At 44.1% G+C, this 17,302-nt stretch overlaps 3 protein-coding genes across 3 annotated transcripts in view; 2 read left to right on the top strand and 1 right to left on the bottom strand.

The window, feature by feature from the left end:
• The first annotated feature begins 2,779 nt into the window (after positions 1-2,779).
• Positions 2,780-17,302, top strand: part of Prx4 (Peroxiredoxin 4) — a 72,189-nt gene continuing 57,666 nt past the window's right edge. The window contains exon 1 of the mRNA XM_089260008.1: positions 2,780-2,795. The gene's annotated coding sequence lies outside the window, so the exon portion shown is untranslated. The remainder of the gene's footprint in view (positions 2,796-17,302) is intronic.
• On the top strand, positions 5,588-7,532 carry LOC108650358 (uncharacterized). The gene is made up of 3 exons (XM_018099474.3): positions 5,588-5,846; positions 5,914-6,605; positions 6,742-7,532. The coding sequence occupies exons 1-3, from the start codon at positions 5,675-5,677 to the stop codon at positions 7,225-7,227; spliced, it is 1,350 nt and encodes a 449-aa protein (XP_017954963.1). The 5' UTR covers positions 5,588-5,674; the 3' UTR covers positions 7,228-7,532.
• eIF4E3 (eukaryotic translation initiation factor 4E3) lies at positions 12,682-14,443 on the bottom strand. The gene is made up of 5 exons (XM_018102012.3): positions 13,826-14,443; positions 13,676-13,750; positions 13,509-13,608; positions 13,360-13,447; positions 12,682-13,297 (listed from the first exon to the last, which is right to left on the bottom strand). The coding sequence occupies exons 1-5, from the start codon at positions 14,116-14,118 to the stop codon at positions 13,137-13,139; spliced, it is 717 nt and encodes a 238-aa protein (XP_017957501.1). The 5' UTR covers positions 14,119-14,443; the 3' UTR covers positions 12,682-13,136.

The raw sequence follows: 17,302 nt of genomic DNA, 5'->3' as shown, positions 1-17,302 counted from the left end.
GAGCAGGTGCAGCCCCAAAAGGTAAGCGTGATGGCTGCCTCTGCCACTGCCTTTTGCCCCAAAAGGGGTTCGCTGTGATTCAGTGCAAAAAAATTGAGTTCAGCGTCGCCGTCGCCGTCGCCACACAAAATGGGTCTAAAGTCATAAACTTTTTGCACACAGCAGCTGATGCTAGGCGTTGAGTAGTTGTTGTTGTTGTTGTTGTTGCTGCTGCTGCTCAGTGATTTTTCCTTGCCTTTGGCTTTTACCACGCCACACTCTGCTGGGCTTTTGTTTTTTTGTTTTTTCTTCTCTCATGACTAACGAGCAAAATATTGGGTTAAGTAAAACTGAGCAGGAGCTGCGGCTGTGTGTGGGCGGGGTCGAATGCTATTGCCAAATATGCGAGCGGCACAGTCGAAGGCAAAATGTGCTGAAACAATATAGTTGTTGACATAATAAGTGCCTAGCTGCCATACATATGCGACCTGAAGAGGCAGAGAGAGAGAGAGAGAGAGAGAGAGAGAGAAGGTAGCGAAAGCCATTTAACTAAATGCCAGAGAACTTTAGAAGAACTTGAAGAGTTTTGTTTTTTGCTCTTTGCAGGCATACCTAGACATGCCTTGGCTTAACTTCAAATCCAAGTTTCGCGAGCTCGAAATTTATTCCACTTCAAACTATTTTAACCAGGAATGCAGCAGACGGGCGTCATTGACTGCTTCATACTCGCTCACTTGAAAATCCCAGGCGAGGGCAGTCTGCAATAGCTTAGCTTGGCTCCAAAGCATCAGAGAGACAGACAGATAGGCGGACAGTCAGCAAATCAATTCGAACATGAAAGCCAATATACCCTTCTTCACTTTCGGCATGCCCATAAACAATATATGACTTTATATGATATACCAAAGTTTGCACGTCGCAAACGCCTCTTGCTTGAGATCCCGTCTGACACCTCAGCTGAGGCCATGACACGCGTGCCCTGCTTCCTTCCTGCCCCCTATCCCCCGCCCAGTACTTTGCACATCAATCAAATGTACATAGACAGACATAAACAGAAATGCGAATATCTTAAATACTCGAGCGGCATCCAGTGAGCGTTCGCGCTGAAAATGTCACACGCCAATCACAAAAATTTGTTTGCCAGGTCGACGTTAGCAGCCAACAGATATGCCTGTAAATATATATATATATATATACATATATGCATGTCATATACATATATGTATTTACAGTTGTACACAATTGGAATAGATATAATATGCATGCGGAGCAGGAGCAGGAACAGGAGCGGGAGCAGGAGCAGCGCCCATTCATACATCATATCTAGATGGCGTCGACCTTTTTGGCCATTTGTTTTGTGCAACACTTTTTGGGGTCGCGTCTGTTTTTAGGCTGTCGCTTCTGACAGCCAATGCAGGGAGTGCTACGAGATGGGTTTTTAAATAGAGAATGAAGGGGTTGATGTGCTGTTAAATATCCTAACCAAGAGGAATGTGATGTAAAAGAGGAGAAGAGAATGTGAAAAGCTACAGAAAGTGGTTGATAATTCAGTTAATGCTATACATATATAGGTATATAGAATATCTATAGTATGTATGCTCAGCTTACATTCAATAGAGGATTCTTGCTTACGATCATACATCTCTTGCGGATAGACTTCTTCTGCTTATAGGCAAAGCAATATCTAAAGATGGGAAGGGAATCATATACAGATCTACATATCTATACATATATATATATACCTATACATATACATATGCTATAATATACAATATATCACACCTATAGTATGTATACTCAGCTTACATTCAAAAGAAGATTCTTGCTTGCGATCATACGTCTCTTCCGAAAAGACTTCTCTTGCTTATAGCCCAGAAGAAAGGGAACATATTGATCTACATATCTACATCTATATCAACACATTCGTAGCTCTTTCTAAAACCCTTCGCCTCACTTCTCCTATGTTCAATATACCCACTGCCATCATTTGGCTAGGGTATTCGAACTGCAACTGCCGGCTTGCAGGCAACTTTCCGTGCGCATATTTTGCTGGCGGCGCGAAAGTGATTTCTTAATTTGTTACAACAAACTTGGCAGCTATAAGAACTGACACACACACACACACACACACACGCTAGCTACCCCCGTTGTATATGTATGTGTGTGCGTGTTAAAGTTACATGAACTTTCTTCCGAGTGGAAGTTTCCTTTTCAAGCTCAGGCTGCCTGAGCTGTACGTGACTTTTGTGGTAAATGATGGATTAGGGTCGCCAGCAGCAACAGCAACAACAAAAACAACAACAAGGAGGACGACAGTCGCAAAAAATAAAAAGTGAAACTTGCCGCTCGACTAATTAATGGCAGCAACAACCGCAGCAACTGCGTCGCATTCGCAGCCTTTTTTTCCATGTGTTTACTACGAAAACACTTTACATTGCGCATACGCACGTTGCGTATACGCAATGCGAGCCCATGCAGCTGTTGCCCAAAAAACAGCCACGAATTGGGCTAGTAACTGGTTAAGCTGCTCCTGCTGCTCCTGCTACTCCTGCTGCGTACGATGCTCCAACACGAGCACGTAAAATTTAAATAAACCAATCCATTTATCCTTTCGTGCCTTTGCCGGCTGCAACAATTACTACGACAACTACTACGAGGACGCACATGGGCGGCCATTTTGTGAGTGCATGCGTGCGTATGCATGTGTGTGTGCGTGTGTGTGTGGTCACTTCCGCATGAAATACGAGCGATTTTTACTACACATCAGCAGCAGACGACACACACTCTGCTCTGTTGTCCAGTGTGCGTGCGTGTGTGTGTGTGCGTGTGTATGCGTCAATCGATAAATTTCATGTGTGTGCAGCCTCGTGTGTTATATAGTAGTAGTATATAGCGTATGCATGCCGGCACAGACAGATTTATAGTTTGTCGTCTCATGGCGGCAACATTCAAAATAGTTGCAGCTGCTGCAACAGCAGCTCGTTCATAAAATCAATACGCTGCTCCCACACACTCTCTCTCTCTCCCACTCTCTCTCACTCTCTCTGCATCTGTATCTGGTCTGCCGGCCGGTTTTGGGGATTATTTATATGCAGCATAGGCCGACGGCAGAGCCGAACTAAAACCTCACTCCGATTGCAGTAAATAAGTCACTTGGCAGCTGCCAGCTGCCGTCTAATTACACGGAAAACCAACAGCAGCAGCAGCAGCAGCAGCAGCAGCAGCTCGACATAATGAAAGAAAATTTCAAATTCTATGCGCACACCACAACAGCAGCAACAACAGCATATAAAATATATAAATTATATATAGAGAACAATGCGAAACGAAACGAAACGATGTCAAACAATTAAATGGCAATTACGCCAAAGGTGAGACTCCCCTCCTGCCAGGCAGACGTGGCAAAGCGTCGCCTTGCTAAACGTGTCTTACAATTCGCCCAGAGTCAAGTCGAATCGAGGCGGGGCGGGGCGGGGCGGGGCGGGGCACTTAATGAGCGACACACGCGCGCACCACACGGGCGCTGAAGAGCCCTTGGATTACATATGCTGCACAGGGTTCGAGAGGGCCAAGTGGAGCTATCTTAAGTAAAGCATCATTTGAAAGACCTCCAATTAGAGCGCCGAGCTTAATCCAATTCAAGTTCTTGGCAAATATATATTCTTGTTGCGAGCAAACTCTTTGAAGCTTAACAATGCTTGGGAGGAAACGTATACTTTTTCTCTCGTCGAGAGAATCTTTATGGGGAATCAAATATTCAGTGAAAGGCAGAAGGATTATAAGCACATTTCAAAGGGCTTTAAAAGCTTAAAGGACTTTAACTGTTTGGGAATTGTAAGATTGAGTCTGAGTTATTTGATAAGCAAAAATAGTTTTAGAAACATAATTCAAAGTTTGGGCTCTGCTTTTAATATAAAAAAAAAAAAACCAGACGAAAAACTCTTTAAAACATAATTTTAGAAAGAGAAAACATTATAATACAGATAGTCTATAAAGCTGAGAGCCTCAAATCGAAGTGAATATAGAAATCGTGGGGGTTTCACTGTATTTAAGAAGAGAAAACTTTACACGATTTCTATGATAGTAAAATCTGTGAAATATATTTAGTTTTCATATAAAATAGAAAGGTATTTCCAGAGAAGTTGAACTTTTTATGAATATTCGCAATTTTCACAAAGAAAAATTCGTGAATATTACAGAAGTTTCCGCCGTCTGTTCAATCTTAGCCACGTTTACAACGCCCGCCACATTCAACTAGTGGAAACGGAAGAGCCACGTTAACAAAAGCGCCGAATTGAAACCGCAGACTAAACAGCTTAAGGCGCTACCCAAATAAATCGCACACAATTTAGTTGATGTTCATAAAAAGTGCATTGTTTACACACTCCGCCGTAAGTTGCGGCGCGCAAAGTGAACGTGCCACATGCGGCCGCATTGAAAAGTTCGCACCAAACTTGAAAATAAAATCCATTAGAAGCGATTTTCTATTATTTTCCTCTTTTTTTTACGTTTTGCTTTAGTCTCTGAGTTGCGAACTAAACGAATTTGCATGCAATTTGCTCCGAAAATAGCAAAAAAAAAAAAAAAACACTTTGCACCTTGGCGCATTTACCAACACGGGCGAAAAAGTCCAACAAACTTCTTCTAGTTTCTTCTTCTTCTTGTTCTTCTTGTTGTTATTGCAATTCAATTTATTTTCAATTTACCGCTGGAGCATGGGCTGAACACGAGCTGGCTAAAGTCTGGCCAAGCACCTTTCATTAGGCCCCAACTTTATCAGCGAAATTTTGCGCGTGAAGCAGTTCCCGTTACTTGCCCTCTGCACTCGATGTTCTTGTTGTTTTTGTTGTTGTTGTCCTGTTGCCGGGTTGCTTGTTGTTTTTGTTTTACACTGCAGTTTCGCGTAGTATCTACACCAATGCACTCTCGCACACACACACACGCACGCACTCAAAAGCACACACACACACTTGCACTCAATGTATATGGATAACTGCTGTTATTTACGCAGCGCGCACGTTGCCTTTGCTTTTGGCTTTGCTTTTGTTGTTACAGTTATTGTTATTGTTGTTGCTGCTTGCCATTGCAGTTTGGCTGCCTATTGCACTTTGCCAGCTCACACGCTCTTTCGTACACAAACGTTGACAGCGACTGCGACAGCGCGGGCGCGCTCTCTACATAACGGTTTTGATTCAAGCGCTCGCTTTCACTCACTCACTCACTCACTCACTCCTTCGTTTGGGCAGTGCGAAAGGGAGACACAACTATGCAAATGAATGCGCTGCTGGAACCAGGCACAACCGCACGCGAGGAACGTCGAACAGCAACTGAATTCGCATTGTGGCTGGCTCGAGATGTTGCCCGTTGCCATAGTCGCTGCCTGCTGCCTGCTGCCTGCATGTCTGCCACTGAGTCCATCCACGTGGATGCTGGGCGCCAGTGCGCAGACGCGTCGTAGTAAAGCCCGTAGTAATTGGATGCTATTTGAATTTCATTCATGACACACACACACACACAAACACACACACACACACACAGACACTGTTAATCGACTTTCGCATTATCGAGTCGATCGCAGTGATCTGGCAACGCCAGCATTTAAATTCTATCACTTCAGCAGCCCCTGCGCAACACTGAGCAATTAATTGTTTTGTTTTCAACGCCGTGAACAACGAAATGTCAACGGATCATCGCAATGCTGAATTTTGTGAACACATTTGAGTTGATGGCGGTCAACTACCATGGGGACGAGGAGCAGCATCACCGGTTCGTGCACGACGCCAAGCTGCTGATCAATGCGATCGTCATGCAGCTGCACAAAATCAACTCCGTCTTCAAAGACCACATGGGTGCGCTGCGCACAACGGGTAAGCCAACTGCCATTTGTTTTGCCATTGCTGTGCAGCTAGTCAAGGTGACTGCAATCTGTTGCAGCCGCGTTCCTTAGCGGGATTACCATGGATATGCCGCTTGGCTTTGAGGTATTCCTGCCCATACGGCTGCCCGTCGCGCTGTCGGCCAGGTTCAATGAGGAGCAGCGCACCGTTCAGCTCTACAGAAGCAACTACTCGCACCCATTCTTCTTCGGCGACGCTGCGAATGCCAAGTGCATGAATCTGCGCATGCAGCAGGACATGCAGCACGTCATCGGCAAGGTGCCCTTCATAGCCGGCTACTGGGGCGCCATCTACGACATCAAGTACAGGCCGATGTGCTACAACCGCATTCCCTTCGCCCACCAGGTGTACGCGGAGGAGAGGGGCGCCACCGATCGCGGCATCTGCTTCGACTTCATCCTGGCCCTAGAGCTCGACGGCGCCGAGCTGCCGCTGCCCCTGTACTACAAGGCGCCCATTGCCTACAAGTGGCTCGCCTTCGGGCTGGTGGACATCAATCGCAGTCACGACTCCGCCGACTGGGGCGTCCTCGTGCCGCGCTGGCAGTCGGCCAACGTGGCCTTGCGTCTGCGCTCCCACAACATGCTGCTCCTGCTGCGCCGCCTGCTCTACGCGCAGGAATGCTTCACCCTGGCCGCGCCTTTCCTGATCAAGTTCTGCTTCGCCATGACCACCGTGGACTGTGGCGAGCATTACAAACGCATGGGCGTGGCCGAACTGATGATAACTGTAAGTATATTGGTATTGCGTATGATTCCAGTTAAAAATGAATAGGTAGATAGAGAGGGAGAGAGGGAGGGAGAATATAGGTAGTCTTCTAAGCAGTTTAACAAATTCCTAAGACACTCTATTTATCCACCCGTAGACGCTGGGCCACCAGGTCTTTCGCAATTTCTGTGAGCTGATTGTCAAGTCGGCCGTGGGCGATCACGACGCCAACGTGGCCGCCACGGAGGAGCTGCGCGAGGAGCAGATGTGCGGCAAAGGACTCTTCGCGATGCTGTCCAAGGGCTTCAAAATAAATAAGGTCAGCACGCGGTTCATAGCGGATTACTTTCAAGTCAACTATGTCCAGGTGCGACCGAAAACCCCGACGACACCCGAGCCTACATCGCCGAACCACAGGATGACAGTGACGACGCCGGCGGCAACTGCAGCGCCTCCGAGCGACGATGTGACACCACCACCACCATCCTCAACCGTCGAGCCCCCACCTGCCAGCCTTGCCGCACCACCGGCAAAGGACCCGCTGCCAACCCCAACACAATTCATAGTCAAATTCTTGTCGATGAGCCCGTCGAAGAACGGCAAACGCAATACAAAATACGAAATACGAATCGACACTAGTTAAATTGTGCATAAAGTGGTGCTTCGACGTGCCGCTGCACCGCCGCCCCGAAAGGGTAGCTCCCTGCTTGTTTAAGCCACATTCGAGTTAACTGTAAATTGGCCAGTCGTTTGTGAGGGACAGCAGCAACGTCTCAAATCTCGGTAATAGCGCAACTTTTATGCCCAAAATAAGTGGAACTGTCTGAACACACACACATACACATACACATATATACACTCACACACACACACATACACATATATATACACACTCACACACACACACTCGAGCAGACAAAAGTTAATAAAAGCCAACTAAAAACTAAAGCTCTTTGGGGCTACGTGTCCTTGTTTTACCATGCCCATCCCTTGGCCACGGCTACGGCTACGGCTACGGCTGTGTCTGTGTCTGTGTCTGTATGGCAAAAAGTTAAATTGCAAATAGCTTGGGCAGGTCCAACCCTCAACCCTCAAGCCCTTGCGGCGCAGCGACACAGGCGACATGAAATTTTAGAAAAATTTGCTTTTATTGTTGGGCAAAACAAAAAACGGGCCAAAAGCAAAGAGCAAAAAAAAAAAAATAAGAACACAAAAAAGGAAGGAAGAAGGTAGAAGGTAGACGTGGCAGCTAGGCGTGGGCGCATTAACTGCAAATGGAGTATTGAGTGGCACGCCTAGAGATACCCTGTAAAGTGACGGCAGCTGAGGCAGTAGATAAAATAAGCCTCAACTGGCTCTCATTAACTGCAGCTAAAGCTGTAAGCGTAGTTATCGATATATATCGATAATGCATTAGTGTTGAGCGACTCTGAAAAGATTTACGAATCAGTTATGCATATATTTAATATATAAAATAAGTTTCATATTAAACAAGTGCTGCGGCTACTTCTTAGCATCGATATATATCGAAACAATTATCGAAAAGGAGATGCAGATATAGAGTGAATTGAAGAGCAAGAGGAAGACAATGAGATCTATTCAGAAACTTGAGCTTCTTCTGATAAAAAAGTTAAGCGATTCTTTACATTAACATTCCTGGCAATCGATAGAGTATATCGACTTCGACATGTCGATTTATTGGTATATCAATCGAGAAAACTTATAGATCCACAGCTGCACTGATGGTATCTCTGCATAAAGATAGACACAAACACGATCATATCATAGCTTCTTCGATTCCTTGACAGCTCTGGCATAAAGAACAACTCCATTTGCATTTCAGATGGCTACAGAGTATAAAAGGGTTTAGAGTTTCAACATGTATATATATACACTTGTATACATATACATATATATCTCTTTATCTGTATTGTTGTTTTTGTTTAGTCACGGTTTGAAAGTTTTTCGCTTCAAGCTTTTTGACGTTTCATTGTTGTCAACTTTTAACTAGTTTTTTTTTTTTTTAATGTTGTTATAATTTGGCGAATGCAAATGCAAATGCGGCGACAGCGTTCACTGGGAACGAAAATTCAGCTTCAGCTCAGTTCTGCTCGGGCTGCGCACAATGAGAATTCGAGTGGAAAAAAAAAATGAAATAATATAAGCCAAATGCAATTTGTTTCATATAGTTAAAATATTATGAAAACTATGCTCATATTTCGATGCCCATTCAGAAATGGCAACTGGAGGGTATATTGGGTCGAATCAGAAAAAGATTAACTTTACAGAAATTATATATGGTGGGCGTGTCACACATTCTTCCGATTTCTTGCTCCTGCTCTCACGTCATTCGATAGTTAAGCGATTGCAAGCGAGTATTAGACAGTTGAATACGCCCGTCTGCTCTCTTTTATTCCGCTTTTTGCCGAGTGTCATAAATATATTTTAATACATTCCGAGCATTGTTATAAATTCAATTAAAGCTGCATTTCCTGAGCCTCAATCAAATATTGAAAGCGCATAACGATGTGAGAAGAGTTTAATTCTCTGCTCGACTCGCAGCTCCGTGCTCGTGTTGCCAGTTTGATTGGCAAATTGAGAAAATGATTATTGCATTTTGGCATTTCAATTGCATTTCGTGCTGGACACGCGACAGACACTCGGACACTTTGGGGCTTATAAATGACATCGAGACTTATTTATTTATGGCAGCTCGTCGACTGCCGGCCGCATTTATGCAAATTCATTTGCAGCTGCAACTCAGTCCGAGCGCTGCAGCTGCAGCTGGCCAGGCTCAATAAGCAAACATAATAGACAGCAAAATGAAAAGCCATAAACGCCCCAAAGCCCGAATCCCAAGTCGGAAAAACCGAAATTAAAAGTTCAACTGGCCAAAGGCAGCCAGAAGAAGCCTCAATAGGGCTCGCAGCTGAGTTTTTCGCAATGGAATGGCATGGAGTAATAGCACTTTATGGCCAATATTTAATTAACTTATTCCGAGTCGGAGTCAAGAGTCGTAGCTCAAATAAAGTTCATTTGCTCTGGGGCAAAACAATTTCCCATTCAAATGAGCTCCACTTGAAATATAACTCTATCTCTCTCACTCTGTCTCTCCCTCTCGTCTGTTTCAGCAATGTTTCTATTAGCTTTTTCGAATCTTATTGAATTTCTATTCGATTCCTATTGGCTGCTTATTGACTTGTATCTCCTTGGCGCATCCTTTTTCATATCATCATCTCTTCTTCTTGCCATTCAATCCTCAAGACTTCATAATCCTGCCTATATTCCTTGGCATTCCACTAATATTGGAGTGTTTATTAAACAGATCCCAGCTCCAACTTGAGTATATTTTTTAATCTGCTCTGATGAAAGCATAAAATTTCCACGCAGCATGCAAAAAACTTCCAATCGAGCACAAGGGTGCACTCTCTTTGCCCATTTTATCGGCAGTTATTCGAGATACTCTGGACCGGGGAGGGAAAAACCAGCTCCCAGACGAACTGACGGACAACAGGAGCATCTTTAATCAAAAAATAATTATGAGTGTCGGGGGAGCTGATGGTGGCAATGAAATTACATTTGAATTATGACTAAAACAGAGAGAGAGAGAGAGAGAGAGTGAGAGTGGGGGGCAGAAGCTGTCTGTCTCACTTGATGGCAAATGGAAACCCAAAAAGCTATAACAAGTTGTGCAGTAAATGAGCTAAGCGAAAGCCAAGTGAAATTTGAGTGAGACGAGCGACGAGTGAGGCAGCAGACGAGAAAAGATAGCGCAAATAACAACAGACAACAGAGAACAGCAGCAGCAGCAGCAGGAGTAGCAGGAGCAGCAGCAGCAACAACAAAAATGGCCGCAATTTACGCAACAAACAGAGCGCTGAAAATTGCGACAGCAACGAAACAGGGACGACCGCAAGGACATGACGGCAAAACTTTATGTGCAAAAGAAAACAACGACAGACAATTAATTTGTTTTGCAACAGGAGACACAGGACATCGGGCACATCGGCCACATCGGGGGCAAACAATTTTGTGCTTGTTGGCCAAGAATATTTACGTGGCCGAAAGACAAGTCGCTGGACAAACAAACAGCTGGAGCCAGTAAGCCACACAGACACAGGCAGCCTGCCTCGCCCCGCCCTCTCCTCGCTCTTTCGTCCGCCAGGAATGGTCAAACATTTTACGCTTTTTGTTTAATTAAAATAGCAACAGGATGAGCGATGCTTAAAGGACCTGCGACCCGCTCCTTGGCTGCCGTCGTGCGCCTTTTTCAATTACACTTGCATTTCATAATATACGCTACAACAACAACAACAACAACAACAGCAACATTAGTTTTATCTGAGCTGAGGCCAAAGCAGGAAGCGGAAGCTGTTGCTGCTGCTGCTGCTGCTGCTGTTGCTGCTGGTGCTGCTGCTGCTCCTGCTGCTGCTCCTGCTGCTGCTCCTGCTACTGCTTCCGGGCATGCAGTTAACTTTTATTTGCCTTGCTTTGGCTTGTCCTTTGACATCGGCCTTAAAGCGCACAGTGAAGCCTTTAACTGGCATGGGTGCAGTGAATACGCGCTATAGTGAACTGCTGCCAGATATATGTAGCTCCTCTATCCATTGGCACAGTCCTCACTGCACCGCATTTAGCAGCAACAATAAACAAAGGACAGCAATAAGTGCAGGCATTTCCTGCATGTCCTCTCCACCTGCACAGGTGCGCATATCAATGCGCGTTCGCCATTTGCCACTCGGCATCAAAGCGCAGGCATTCCTCGGCCTGGCCCCAGGAATTTCTCACTCGATATTAAAACATGCAGGCAGCAGTAGACCAGGCGACGTGTTAGCGACTGCTGTAAAAGGATACGCCAGGAGACGTGAGTGCGCCTGAGTAGTGTGTGTGTGCACGTGTGTGTGTGTGTGTGTGTGTGTGTGTGTGTGTGTGTGTGTGTGTGTGTGTATGGGTTCGGCTAGTGTATCACGTTCTTGTCATTTGGCAAATGCCACTTCATAATTCAATAAAACAATAAACGAGCAAATCCTAACAACTTACAACAATCACATTATATACGTATTACGTACTACATATACATATATACATGTGTGTGTGCGTGCGCCACGCCTCCAGCACACAGCCGCCCCCCCCAGAGCCGTGTCCTTCTCAGCATATTTTCATAAATTGCACACGATTTGATATGCATGACATAAACACAAAAGACCAAGCGTAACTGACACGCCCACATGACACGGTGCGCGGAGGGCGGAGGGCGGGGGGCGGCCGCTGGGGAAGAACGCGACACGACAGCAAAAATAGCCAAAATTATGGCATAAAGGATAATCGCCATAAAGCGAGTGAGCGCGAGCGCCTGGAGAGCCCAGAAGGACTGAACGTGGCGCCAGGCGAACGTGTGTCCTGGCCAAGAGCAACGCCGGGCTACGTGCCGGATTTGATGGCACACCAAGAAAAAAGAGCCAAACACAGAAAAGCATCCGAGTTCAAGGCAGAGAAAAACAAAGGAGAAAACAATATGTTTACGCGGCGAACTATAGATGTCCCTATGGGATGGCTATCCCATCCAACTATAGATATCCCATCTATCGTAGTGAAACCTATAGAATATCATTACTAGGATATAATTATACATAGAAACAGATACATATAGATATAGATATATAGATATATAGATATATAGATATATAGATATATAGATATATAGATATATAGATATATAGATATATAGATATATAGATATATAGATATATAGATATAGATATATAGATATATATAGATATAGATATAGATATAGATATAGATATAGATATAGATATAGATATAGATATAGATATAGATATAGATATAGATATAGATATAGATCGAGTTAGCTCTAGATATAGATATGCTCTCGCTATAGCATATCGCTATAGATAAGCTTGAGATCTAGAATAGCTCTAATCAGCTTAGCTATAGTATCGCCTGTATAGATATAGATATCGATATGATATAGATATAGTATAGATTAGATAGAGTATAGATATAGTCTAGATCGCTTAGATTCGATATAGATTAGACCCACGATTAGATATGATACACAGTTATTACCGACCCCCGATACAGATTTATTTCATGCAACATATTGCAATCGCTTTATTCGTTAGCTATGAGTACATACGGTACAGCAAAGTATCTTATGTACATAGACATATATATATATATGTTGACTGATATACATATATATATGTGTGTGTATGGGTGTGTAATTAAGTGCCTGTCTATGAATGTATGTGTGTGTGTGTGTGTGTGTGGTGTCTGTATGAGAGTGTATAAATGATTCATGTATAAAGAGTTATTTTCAGTTATTAGCAAAACGCACGCTAGCTAGAGAGCTGCAGTTATACATATATGGAGTGGGGTATAGGAATGGGGGGGGTCGTGGGTCCGATCGTGCAAATGCCCAAGTTCTAGCCAAAAGTTGAGCATTTGACGACAGGGCCGACAGGTGAGTACTTAAACTAAGTAAACGCTTCCGTTGAAAGCCAGCGTTGCCGGACTCGCTTTGCTCGGAATTTACAATTTGTAAATAGCATTGACATTCGGCCCGGCCTGAACCATGGCATCCTTGTGAACCTGGTACTGCAGCTCCACCTCGCTCAGCTGCAGCAGTTGCTTCATCTTGTGCCCAATGGCCAGAATAGCCTGCTGATTGCGCGAGTCCTTGGTCCACAGAGCTAAGAATACGACGATCGTTATATAGTCTATGGATATCTAGAGTCCCTGCCGAGCTACTCACATATCTTGCTTGCCTTGTTGCGCACATTAATAACCACGCCACAGATCTGCTCCGAGTACTCAAAGCACTCGCCAATGGTGCACAAAAGCTACAGAAGATATCATATCATAATAGCTTCACAAGCATGCTTGATGGAGTGTGCCGCTTACCAAATCATGCCACAACTTGTCCACCAGTTCCTTGGAGTCCTTGTCCAAAAACATGACCCAGCGACCGCCGTCCTTGTTGACATCATCCTCCCACATGGGACTGCAGATAAATCATATATATATAATAATAGGAAAGACAAAGACAGCATGATTCAAGATTAGCTAACCGTATGCCATGCTTGAACACCATATAGTCATTGAATACTTTAAGATCCGATGGCGGCTTAATAAAGTAGTAGACACTGCAGAGGGAGAGGGAGAGAGGAATAGAGATTACGATATATATCTATATATCTATAAGTATTCACTGCGATTACCTGAAGAAATCCTCGACAGTGTTGAAGCTGGTCACATCGCTGAGCATGTCGGACCAGGACTTGGTGCGATCGTTCTCCCAGTGCCACAGCGTCCAGGTGTGCTCCAGTGGATGCTTGAAGCACAGATCGTAGTCAATCGAGCTGAGCACACGGTTCAGCGACGGCTGCAGCTCGGCCGCGGCGGCAGCGAACTGCTCATCGGCCACCACCACGTTGTTCCCATTGCCGCCGGCGTAGATGCCCTGCCCGGACTCGGCCACCTCGGTGCCGTTGTTGTAGTTGTCGTAGCCCATGGTTTGAGTTACTTTAAAGTACTTCTGCAATATAGCGCCTATTTCGTAAAACTTTTACTCAAAACTTGCTTAGGCCACACGTTAACGGCTCTTTTTTTCTATTTTTCTTTTTTTTATGTTAAGTTGGGGTTTTTTTTTTGGTTCAAATACGTTTTTTTTTTTATTTTTTGGTAAAAACATACGAAAAAAAAGCCGTATGAGTATAATGAATATGAGACTTTTCTTGTGTTGCTCGGACGAGTTTAAGAGAATTATGAAAGAATTGTAAAACTGCAAATCATCCAATTTGTGACAGTTGACAGCGAACAGTCGTCGCCTGCTAGGTATGCTGGGCACTGGAACACTGGAAAATGCCGTAGGATGCCAGATCAATCAGTTCTATAGTTCAGTGAACAAGTTTTTAAGCTGCCAGATCAATCTGTTCATGAAGTGCTAACAAGTTTTATACATTTATAAGAGTTGCCAGATCAATAAGTCGGTCAAGTGCTAGAACGAACCGAGTTTTATAAACAGAGTTAAATTATGGCTTCCGAATCGGCGATGCTAGATTAGCTGGATTTAAAGAAGGCATAAAGCAGAGATATCCTTATAACAAAAGTTTTACCAGTTGTCCCCAACGTTGTCAGATCCGAAATCAGATGCACTGTGGGTAAAAATAGGCTAAAACTGGCTAAAGTGTAAAATGTAGATGAAATAGAATAGCAATGAAAAGAAAACATACGAAAAGTAGCAAGTATGTATATATGTATATATGTATGTATGTATGTATGTATGTATGTATATATGTATGTATGTATGTATGTTAAACAAATTATTAGCAGTGACCTGTTTGGCACATCATAACAATAAAATGTAATAAAGTATTTTCTCCCTCTCTATATTTCCTTTACGAATTTCTTATAAGTATTTACTCCAAGAATTCCTTTTAAGTGTTTCCTCTAAGCATTATCTCCAAGAAATTCTTCTATGTGTTTCCTCTCAGAATATCCGCCATTTAGTTCTTTCAAGTCTCTAATGCGTAGCTGAACGATCACAGAATACCCTCACTTTACTTTACTGCACTGCATTGTTGACCCCCACCGGGCCTGGGAGACTGAAGAAATGCTGCAACTGCTGCCCATTATATAGGGCGATTCTCACTCACGCACTGACTGGCGCTCAATGAGCTCAGATGAGCACGACGTCGCCTCGATCGTTGCAGTCGACCTTTGGGCCCTGCTGCTGCACCCTCGAGTATAAATACCTAATGGGAGCTTCTGCATACACATGTAGACAACTTAAATGATCTTCAATAGCTCTTCGATCCTCTTGCTTCTGTTAGACAGACAGAGACACAGGCATGCGAACATAGTTGACGTTGGTGAACGATCACAGAATATTATTTTTCACTTTACTTCACTTTATTGCACTGGGCAACTGAAGAAAAGCAGCACCTGCTGCCCATTATATAGGGATACTTTCACTCTCACCTAATTGCGCTCAAATGTTGATCGTTGCAGTCGACCTTTAGGGGACCAATGGGAACACTCTCTGCTCAAGTATAAATACCCAATGAGAGCTTCTGCATACACATGTAGACAACTTAAATGAGCTCTCTTCTTCGGTGACAGCTAGCGATCGTTGCAGTGGACCAATAGGAGCGCCCGCTGCTGCTGCGGGCATTCTAACTTCGTTTTACTCAAGTATAAATACCAAATGAGAGCTTCTACATACAAATGAAGACAACTTGAATGATCTTCTAAAGCTCTTCCATTCTCTTCTTTCTGTTAGACAGACATGCGAACATACATAGTTAAATCAAATTATGTTTAATAAGGCTAAATGTTGATATGCTAAGTAACTGTTGTACATTAATATTTATGATTGTTAGTTCTTCTGTTTGATCGTAAGGACAAATACTTGTACATAGTCCGCCTCAATATCTCAATATTCAATTCCACACTCATTTTCCACAGATCTAGCCTGAAAGAGGCTAAACGTGCAGCACTGTTGCGCCCAGTGCCAACTGCAGCGGGTGTGCCGTGTCGTGGCTGCGCGCGATCAATTGAAATGTCACGCTAATAAAATAAAATGGCAGCGCGCATACGATAAATGCGCCCAAAATAATAAAATGTGACTCAAATGAGCGAACGCGACAGGCAAAGCCAAAGGCAGGAGACGGCAGCAGGAGCTCGCTTGGCTGGCTGGCTGGCTGTCTGCCATCCCTTAACTGTCTCACTCTAGCACACTCTCTCTCTCTCTCTCTCTCTCTCTCACTCTCTCTCTCTCTCTCTCTCTCTCTCTTCCTCTCTCTGTGCAACAGTTTGCTTGCAGTCAATAATCGAAATCGACTTGGGCTTGTGGCAATAAAAATTTGTCTTCGCCGCTTAAGTTTTGCGCCTTGTTGCACAGACAGACAGAGAGACGCCTGCCCCCTGCTCCTGCCCGGCTCCTGCTGATAATAAAATATGTGAGTCCCTGCCACGCTGGCTGCCTGGGTAAGTAGCTTTGGGCCCTTGTAATGTGCACCATTTGCGCCAGCCAAGCCACTGTGTGGCTTTTGCCACAAGTTGTGGCTCTTTGGACATGTCTGCCTCGCTCGCTCTACGCTCTACCCTCTATCCCTCTCTCGCTCCGGCTTGCGTGTGAATTATGTTGGCCAAGTTAGTGTACAACAGGGCGACGACTAAGTTGAGCGCTGCAAATAAGTTTCCTGCTTCAATTTACTTAAAAATTCTATTTATTTTAGGTCTTAAGCAGCTGCCACGCCCCTGCCCCAAACGCCCCGTTTGTCCGGTTAAGCTGGCGAAACGATTTTGTCTCTAGCTGTTTCTCTTCTCCTTGGCTCGCTCAAGTTTTGGCGTAAATCGCATAAATCCTAAGCCAACGGCGAGTGAGCATATTTACAGTTGATTAGCGCAGTTGAAATAAATAGAGAAATGAATTATTCGTAGATATATGTCTAGATACATAAGAGAAAAGATATACGGACAAGGAATCTGAATCGCATTCAGTCCAAACTCAAATTTAACATTATCCAACTGAATTACTGTATATGAACTATAATCTTAAAGTTAACTTTTGAGGTAATCTAAATATTTGACACGCATACTTTGGCTGTCCGAAGGAACTATAACGTTTGTTAAATCCAAACAAATGTTTAACTTGCCGTTACAAATCCCCAAACTTTTTCCAGGTGCCAGAC

This window comes from Drosophila navojoa, chromosome 4, assembly GCF_054131105.1.
Source record: "Drosophila navojoa isolate 15081-1374.11 chromosome 4, UAZ_NAV_1.0, whole genome shotgun sequence".
Lineage (NCBI taxonomy): Eukaryota > Metazoa > Arthropoda > Insecta > Diptera > Drosophilidae > Drosophila > Drosophila navojoa.
Note: the sequence above shows the minus strand (reverse complement) of the source record. Positions and strands in the feature narration are given on the sequence as shown.

Coding starts and splice junctions, on each gene's coding strand:
- LOC108650358 (XM_018099474.3), top strand. CDS start 5,675: ATGCTGAATTTTGTGAACACATTTGAGTTGATGGCGGTCAACTACCAT. Junction 5,847..5,913: donor GGGTGCGCTGCGCACAACGG/GTAAGCCAACTG, acceptor AATCTGTTGCAG/CCGCGTTCCTTAGCGGGATT. Junction 6,606..6,741: donor TGGCCGAACTGATGATAACT/GTAAGTATATTG, acceptor ATCCACCCGTAG/ACGCTGGGCCACCAGGTCTT.
- eIF4E3 (XM_018102012.3), bottom strand. CDS start 14,118: ATGGGCTACGACAACTACAACAACGGCACCGAGGTGGCCGAGTCCGGG. Junction 13,751..13,825: donor ACTGTCGAGGATTTCTTCAG/GTAATCGCAGTG, acceptor CTCCCTCTGCAG/TGTCTACTACTTTATTAAGC. Junction 13,609..13,675: donor GTGTTCAAGCATGGCATACG/GTTAGCTAATCT, acceptor ATTTATCTGCAG/TCCCATGTGGGAGGATGATG.